Source organism: Lytechinus variegatus, chromosome 4 (assembly GCF_018143015.1).
Source record: "Lytechinus variegatus isolate NC3 chromosome 4, Lvar_3.0, whole genome shotgun sequence".
NCBI lineage: Eukaryota > Metazoa > Echinodermata > Echinoidea > Temnopleuroida > Toxopneustidae > Lytechinus > Lytechinus variegatus.
The window spans coordinates 53,738,286-53,747,328 of NC_054743.1; the positions used below are offsets into that span (position 1 = coordinate 53,738,286).

General features: G+C 36.8%; 1 protein-coding gene across 1 annotated transcript in view; it reads right to left on the bottom strand.

Annotated features, from left to right (window-relative positions):
* Positions 1-9,043, bottom strand: part of LOC121414328 (trafficking protein particle complex subunit 10-like) — a 34,008-nt gene that overhangs the window by 15,124 nt on the left and 9,841 nt on the right. The window contains exons 8-12 of the mRNA XM_041607467.1: positions 7,710-7,856; positions 5,760-5,948; positions 5,347-5,438; positions 3,712-3,852; positions 3,214-3,332 (exon numbers count right to left, since the gene is read on the bottom strand). Of these exons, the coding sequence (XP_041463401.1) occupies positions 3,214-3,332; positions 3,712-3,852; positions 5,347-5,438; positions 5,760-5,948; positions 7,710-7,856 (688 nt within the window). The remainder of the gene's footprint in view (positions 1-3,213; positions 3,333-3,711; positions 3,853-5,346; positions 5,439-5,759; positions 5,949-7,709; positions 7,857-9,043) is intronic.

Below are 9,043 nucleotides of genomic sequence, written 5' to 3' on the forward strand. Positions count from 1 at the left end.
AATCTGAACTCTATCACACTTGAATAAAACACCTCATTGAGGTAATTAGTAAGAATTTAACGCACAAGGTAACTTTGGAACAGTTTTAACACGCCTGTGGCACAGCCAAGGGCATCTGGATTGTTCCAGAGGCAAAGAGCTACATGTATGTAATGATCTTAATTCCCTATTTGGCAAGAATTCTATTCGGCACGATACTTTGACTCTCTTTCCTATTTCCCATTCTAAGATGAACGCGATACTCGTTTCCCTTAGTTTTAACTCTTTCTTCCTTTCCTTTTAATTTATAATAATAACAATAATAATAATAGCGGTATATTTACCCGGGAAAGCCACTTCAGTTCTGAAACCTGTTCTCCGAGCAGACCCTGCCATTATTATTACCCTGGCTTTAGCTTGGGCTGCCTGGGCGCTCAAAGCATTCAAGGAATTTTTTCCTACCGGGTACCCATTCATCTCACATGGGTTGAGTGCAGCACAGTGTGGATAAATTTCTTGCTGGAGGAAATTACGCCATGGCTGTGATTCGAACCCACGACCTTGTTTCAAAGTCTGAAAACTAATCCACTCGGCCACAACACTCCACATAATTTGTGATGTTGTTGTTTATATCTTGACCTGTTTTTTTTTCCCTTTTTCTCCCTTTGTTATCGAAAACCCATAATGATCTTCGTTAAAATTGATCATATTTACCCTACCCTAATTTTGATTGCCTATGGCTAAAATCACTATTTATTTCCAGAAGGGCCGATCAATACAAGCGTTGTTTTTTAGTAAGTCCCTCATTTTCATATGTTAACTATGACCTGTAATTTTGAATTATTTCATTATTAAAATTATTATTATTTCATTATCAAAATGTGTTTGAAATTATGACTTATTTATTTACCGATCATTCTTGTATAATATCATTTGTAGTATTTATTATGACGTTTTATTCTGCTTTGTATATTATCTATGTACATGTTTGATATGTTTATTATCTGAAAATGGAAATAAAAATAAATTGAATTGATATAATGATAATAATAATAGCCAATTTTTATAAAGCGCTTTTCCCAGAATGGCCCAAAGCGCGTTACAGCATATCATTACCCTGGTCATTGGATTCATTTCAATCCCGCACGAAAAGTGCACAATTTCCACTCCCTGGGGAGCATTCCTTGCATTCATCGCAGCCTCATTATGGCGCTGGCAAAATCAAACATACAATATATTTCGCTTCCTACCGGGTACCCATTTAGCACCTGGGTCGAGAGTGGCAAAGTGTGGATTAACGCCTTGCCAAAGGACGCTAGACCGTAAAGTAAACTAAAGTAAAGTGATGCGTATTATATGTTTTATGATGGGGGACCTAAAGCTATGCACTTTGTTTTCAAGCGATAAAAACTATGCCAATTTTGATATTTGAACAAATTATCTATCACTAATTGTGGTAACTATTCTAAAGATCCTTCACCAAGAAGAAAAATATCTGAAAACTCACTAATACGACTATCCTGCCCTGTTATCAAAACACCTCTTGATTTTTCCGCCCGATGTAGAAGGGGTCCTAAAGGTTTATCATGCAAAGAAATAGATTTCCTGTGCCTCAGTTTCTAAAATATGTTCGTCATAGAAAAATATGAAATTAAGATGACTGGCTTTCTCTGTATTTAGTGATTTATTGCAGCATCTGTAGAAATATTGAATAGGAATCTTTCGTCACTCCGCAGCCATCATTCCAAACATAGAGTGCGCATTTTGCAATTGAAATTGCATGCGCGAAGAGTGGTGCATAGCTTTAAGCCGCTCCTGTAGGGGAGGAGCAGCTCTGCTCGCTCCAGTGGGCTTTGTTGGCCATGGATAAAAGATGTTAACTGGAATCTTGACTTGTAAACTGGTATAGAACTAACGTCACTGCCTGCACAAAAGGAAAAGATGAATACAGCACGGACAGCGGGTCCTTTTATAGAGACTCGGGCTCGATGCCTCATTTGAATTTTAAATTACTTTGAAATTCCTATGTGTGATTCCACTGCCTGAACACCTGGGATATGCTAACCTCTGAAGACTTGTACCAGTGTTATGTAATAGAATTAATAAACAATCCTCATCTCAGAACAATGACCGGTCATTAGCAGATTCTCCTCTTTAATAGCTACAATGAATGACTGGTCACATGACCAGATTTCAGTCAATCACATGACCGTGTCGACATTTCATAAACAGGTACTTTTCGAATCTATTCATTCAAGCTCAGATTTAAGGTGAAATGGGAGCCACCTTCATTTTGTTTCAATGTCGTAATGCCAGACGATCGGTAGGCCTACTGAGCTATCAACTATATGATCGTTTATATCCTTCATAAATCACAAACTTGAAAAAGGTCTAGCAGCGCTTTTCCACGCTATCAACGGCAATTACACATTGGAACTTCCCTGTTCAGTGTAGAGGTATTGAGGCTTTAGAGTGGATTAGTCTTTGGACTTTGAACCACAAGGTTCGGGTTCGATTCCCACTGCAGCACTCGCGTCCTTTGGCAAGGCGTTTATCTACATTTGCCACTCTCCACCCAGGTGTAGAAAATGGGTACCCGGCATGAAGAAATTCCTTGAATGCTTGAGTGCCCGATAAGAGTTGCCATGCTAAAGCTGGGGTAAAAGTATGCAGCGCTTAGAAACATTGTATTAAAGGGAAAGTTCACCCTGACAAAAAGTTTATTGTAAAAATAGCAAAAAAAATAATTAAAAATATTGCCGAAGGTTTCAGAAAAATTCATAAAATAATTAAAAAGTTATTAGAATTTCAATTATTTGATTTGTGACGTCATATGCGAGCAGCATTCATACATAGCGAATGGTAAAAAATCAAAGAAATGTGATTTTCTCAGAAAATTAAAAATGGTTTTCATCGTTCCTTTTGTATATCAATAGACAAATCATGAATAGAAAACAAAATTAAGTCATTAGGAACCATTAAAAATTTGAAATTCATGCATTTTATATTACATAACACATGGGGCAGCTGCTCGTTTGTGACGTCACAAATCCAAAACTTTGAATTCTAATAACTTTCTTACTTTTTAACGGATTTTCCTCAAACCTTCACCAATATTTTTTACTATTTTTTCTGCTATTTTTACAACAAAGTTTTCTTCAGGGTGAACTTCCCCTTTAAGCATTTCATAAATGTTGCATTTTATTATTATTATCATTATTCATTGTTACGTACCTTTCTCTTCAGATTGTAAAGCGTCAATTGCGGCAACTCGCTTCATCTCCTCAAAATACTTGATTCTATCAATGTCCACAAACTCATCTGCGGCGAGTTGACAGCATAGCTTCAGGTATGTGATGGAATCAGTTAAAGAAATAGAAGTACACAGTGTACATGAATTCAAAATTAATCTTAATGTGCTCCTCAAATTGGCAACAATGATTAATTTTTCATTTTCAGATTTAGAAAAACATAGCATGCATATAACGATACAAAATCAAGGATTTAAGGTCCCAATTTGTATTTTAAAAAATCGCCACCACTGCTATTATATCTAAAAGATGGCAGAACTTGAACACTTAAAACATGTTTATTTCCTGGTGGGGTGCACAAACTTTTGAGCATCACTGTATAACGTGAGCCAAAAATAATGATAAAAGTTGCCAATTTGTATTCAAATTAAAAATCACCATGGCCACTAATGTACCTCCATACAAGCATTATAAAGGATATTTGAGATTGTTATCAAGTTTCTTGTAGCATTCAGCCAACTCTTTCCTGGTAGAGGCTACCATCGTTCCCCATCTCTCTGTCTCGTACGCCTTCAAGGCGTCTGACAAGAAACTCTCGGCCTTGTGAAGTTCACCAGTTTTCCTGATCAGGGATACAAACATGGATGTTTTGAAAAGACAGGTGAATATGCCTCAAGTCAAATCTCAATTGGGACCAAAGAAATTTGTTTTATTTTGGCAAAATTTGACTTTATGTAAAGTAGACTGTCAACCTTCTACAAGTCGAATAATCACCAAACGTGAAGCATTATTTCAGACCAGAATAATAAATAACCACATTTAAAATGCGCACATACCCACACCAAGGAATGCTAAAGGTGCCTGCATCATGATGTTATCAATACCCTGGCTATAGCAGCGCTGGCTACAGGCGCTCAAGCATTGAAGGAAATTCTCCCTACGCAGTACCCATTCACATCCCCTGGGTTGAGTGCAGCACAATGTGGGTTAATTTCTTGCTGAAGGAAAACTCGCCATGACTGGGAATCAAAACCGCGTCCCTCAGATAGGAAGACGGGCGTCACAACCACTAGATCACAATGCACCCATATGCAATACATTTCTTATTTACTACTTCTATTCAAAGTGGTCTCAAGAGATTTGACTTTATAAGCAGAGTTACCTGACAGTGTTTGTTTGCATTTTCTGGTCTGGTTAATTGCCCCCGACATTGGTGAGTAATCGACTTGTGAAATGTTGACTTCAGCCTGGCGCACACTATTAAGTGGTTCATTGCGATCCAAATTTCAAAGCAAAAATTGTAATGACATTTGATATGAACATGCCAACCTATAAAATCTTAGTAATGAGAATTCAGAATTGCGATAGGACTACCGAAATCGAAATTCATTCAAGTTCGAGCCTACGTGTAGGAATAAAAGCAAAATCAATTGCAAATCATAACGGCATCATCATCACCTGCAACTTGAAGCCGACAGGATTTAATTCTGATTACGCAGCTTACCGTAAAGTAAAATCATAATTTTACAATTCCTAACAGTATGCCAAACTTAAAAAAAATTATTTTGCTTCTTGGAAATGACATAATTAATGCAAAATGAGATTTATTTAAAAAATCATGTCGCCTTGAACAGCATAGCGAGTGCTAGGCTTTAAGCAGAGTTAATTTTAATAATTCCATTCAAAATGAAAAATTGGCAAAAATTACCTACAAGATATATGCTCTGTTTATTTTCATTTTTTCATTTTTTCATCTTTTATCTTCCCTTAAAAAGTATTTTGCACAGAGGAAATTAAGATAAGCTCAAACTGAAATTACAAGCATGGAGCTGTCTTGTGATGTGCCCTTTAATTATTGATTAAGAATAAAAGGTAACAATAAGAATAATGAGACAATTTTGTATAGCACAAAAGAAATAGGCAAAATTGCATGTCTCTAGGCGCTGTTTACAAGTGGAGATAAAGTAGAGAGCACTGGATTCTGAATTCTTTACAGAATACAAAGGAAGAACACAGAAAATGCTCGTCTGATTTTTCTCTTTTCATATTCACTTTTTGTTGGGTAGACTTCCCTTTTAAAAGCTTGACAATTATAGGAAGGTAGGTTTGTACTCACAAGTAGAACGAAGCCAGGTCTTTACCAATCAGCTTTGCAGAACGCATTCTTCCTATGTGCTTGAAGGTCCCCATCGCTAATTCAGACAACTCCTGCAACATACGCAGTCATAATGATCTTTTATTTTTATTCATGATTCAAAATGCAATGGAAATTTAGCTACCATAAAACAAAGAAATTGTGCAAAAATTCCAAGCTCTGATTGGCAATTAAGAGGACAATATTAAGCTTAGAGTCAGTTGCTTTATCGCTTCCTCTTCTTTCAATCTTAGAATGAAAGAAATTCAGTTATTTTTCTCCAATTATGTAAAGGTACAGTATCAAGTGAACTTTGATAGAATTTACAGAAGTTGACGTTTCATCTTACAAGCAGTTTTAGGTGTGTGGACACAGGGCTCCCCTTTCATACTAACCAGATAATGTTTAGAGAAAGCATCCTGTGAGCTTAGAGCCTCCCTCAGCATCTGGTTTGGACTGTTCTCCCTGGCTCCGACCTCTGCCGTCTGTCCCATCCCGGACAGCAGGTCCACCACTGAGTTGAGTTGTGCCGAGGTTGGCCTGGTGTCGGGCATTAGACCACCAAGCAGACCTAATTCATTCAGCTGTAACAAGAAGAGATTGATTTTTATGAGTCAGATGATTCCAAAAGCCATAAAAAATGGTTTTATCGGTTTATAATAAAAAGCGATTGGCAACTTGTTGCAATCCCATCGCAAGCAGTCTCAATTAAATCAGCTGAAAAAAGGGCATGTGATATTAAACTCTGCTAAAACACACGTTTTGCCAATATTTTGATTACCAACTCAGTCATTTCTCGATTGAATGACAAGTCCATGATTAAGCTGGTAAGTATTAGTGGAATAGCATAATTGAGACACTGGTACAGTATGCTACTTGGTCTATTTTTACATATATAATAGAATGAATAGACATCAAAGCCTCTTGGGAATTTATATTCACATGTTATGATAATAGCAATAATGATGATAATAAAATGATACTAATAATAATGATAATAATCATATGTAACATTATACTATTAACCCAGGTTTAGCATAGCTACCCGTATCGGGTGCATCAAGCATTCAAGGAATAACTCACTACCAGGATACCCATTTACTGCAACTGGGTGGAGAGTGACAAATATAGATAAATGCCTTGCCAAAGTGGGATTTGAACCGAGGACCTTGTGGTTCAAAGTCTGGAGACTTGTCCAATGAGCCACAACACCTCTACTGGTACTGGGCACTTACACTTGTTCTAGTGCCCAGTTTAATGCTCACTTGGCCTAATGCCTTGTTGGTCTAATCTCCACTATTTCTGCTTATTATTTGTTACTATGTCAAATGAAACCTTGATTCAATGAACTGTTCATCCATGTACACTAAATGGCGTAAAACCAAGTGGATATTATTAGACAAAATAAAATGGGGGGTTATTTCCAATTTGCCTAGTGCCAATTCGTCCAATTGCCAACTCATCTACTATCATTTGGTCTCCCATTAGTTTGCCCACTCACCACATGGTCTAATTGCCATTTAGTTTAATGCCATTCCATCTAATAACCAGTTGGTCCAATAGCCATTTAGTCCATATACCACTTGGTCTAATTGAACTAAGTGTTAAATTGTGCAAAATGGATGAAAATGAAATGGATATCAGACCAACTGGTTATGAGTCGAGATTGGCATAGACGAAATGGTGATTACACGAAGTGATGATTGGACCAGATGGTTAAAGGTATTATTTAACTTTGTGAGCAGCCGATTTAAAAAATTCTCAAACCAAGATGAAACATGTGTACAAGTGCATGTATTAAAACTAATAAACCCTGAAAACAACCATTATTGAGAATGAAAAGCTAAAACTAAGGGGCAAACCCCGATTTTTTAAATAGGCGTCTTATAGACACCTAAATAGTACACATAAGTGTATTGGATAAAATTAAGATGGTGTTCCCGGTCACTTTATATTTCAATTTTTGAAGCACTTAAATAATCATTTTCGAACGCAATTTTTTCTGGGCTTCATTTTTGGAACATATCACAGACAGAGGTGACAAGTGTGACCTTCTAGCTCAGATTTTTTAAAAGTCAAACCAATGTTAACCAATCACTTTAATGGACAAAATGGTTGTTAGACGAAATGTTGATAGACAGAATGGCATTAGACTAAATAAGACCATGTGGTGAGTGGACGAGTTGGTAGTAGACGAATTGACAATTTACCGAAATGGGTACCAAACTGATCTAGGATTGCACCATGATGAGAAGATATAGAAAATAGACAAAACAGGTGTAGATCAATTAGCAATTTACCCCAACCCCTTCCGAAAGATGTCCCTGATGACAATGACAATTTACCTTTTTTTGTGCGTAGAGCCACAGGCTCGCCGTATAGTGTGAATATGTGTTGATGTGTGCCGCATCACTGCTCTTCTCGCACTTCTGCAGTACTTCAAGGCAGCTCAGAAATACCCAGCATGCAATGCTCCCCTGCGGCATGCTCACCTAAAAAAGGGGGGGGAGATATACAAACGTAACAATGAAATTGTGTACAAAGCTGTGGCTTTCTCTCGAAATATAAGACCAGCATAACACTGCAATGCAATACCACTTTGCCTCTTTTATCTCATCTATGTCCAACATGCGGAATGTAATATTGTTACATATACACACACATATACATTCAACAAGTGCAGGATTTGCACAATGTTTATGTCAACAAATAATAGAGGGGTGGGTCTTGTTTGAAAACGATTACTATCTATGCCAATTTTAATATTCTAACAAATCATCTTTCACAAATTTGTGTTAAATATTGTAAAGATTCATAACCAAAAAAATATCACAAAACTCACTAATACAAAAATCCTGCCGTGTTTTCCAAACACTTCTTGATTTCACCGCCAGATGAAGAAGGGGTCCTAAAACTACGCAATCAATTCATCATGCAAAGAAAAAGTATTTCCTGTGCATAAACTTCTAAATAATGTTCATATTCCTATAGGAAAATATGAAATCAAAGTGAATATAACTCCAAAACTCCAAACAGTTGCTGGTTTTCTCTGTATTTAATGATTTATTGCAGCCTCTGTACTAAAAGCTGAATAAGAATAGTTCGTCATACTGCAGTCACTAGCTCCACACACAGAGTGCGCATTTTGCAATTGAAATCGCATGCGCATTGGAGTGGTGCGTAGCTTTAGGACCCCCTATCATACAGTGGTGCTCAAAACTAAGTGAACCCCATCAGAAAATGAACATATTTAAAGCGTTCAAGTTCTGCTACGTTTCAGATATTTAATTGAGAGATCAGGGCCGTGTCTCACGAAAAGTTATTAATGATCCAATCAATCGTAACTCTATGGAAATCCATCAGTGTAATAATTTTTTTCTATAGGAAAAATGGGCAATGTCCTTTGTGAATTTTCAAGACGACAATGAATGCATGAATGTACATCATAGCTAGAAAATATTTTGAACACACATGCATAATAGATGTTGACATTGCTGGCCATCCATAGTTGCGATCAATCGGATCAATCGCAACTCTTTGTAATTTTTTTTCTCCGGGCTTGCCAAACATTTCAGCATGGAGGAGTGCATTAAGTGGAGGGAGTTATTATCATTATTATTATTTATTCAGCATTTCAGACAAACAAAGACCATAGAATGATGACATTACAAAGTATGAC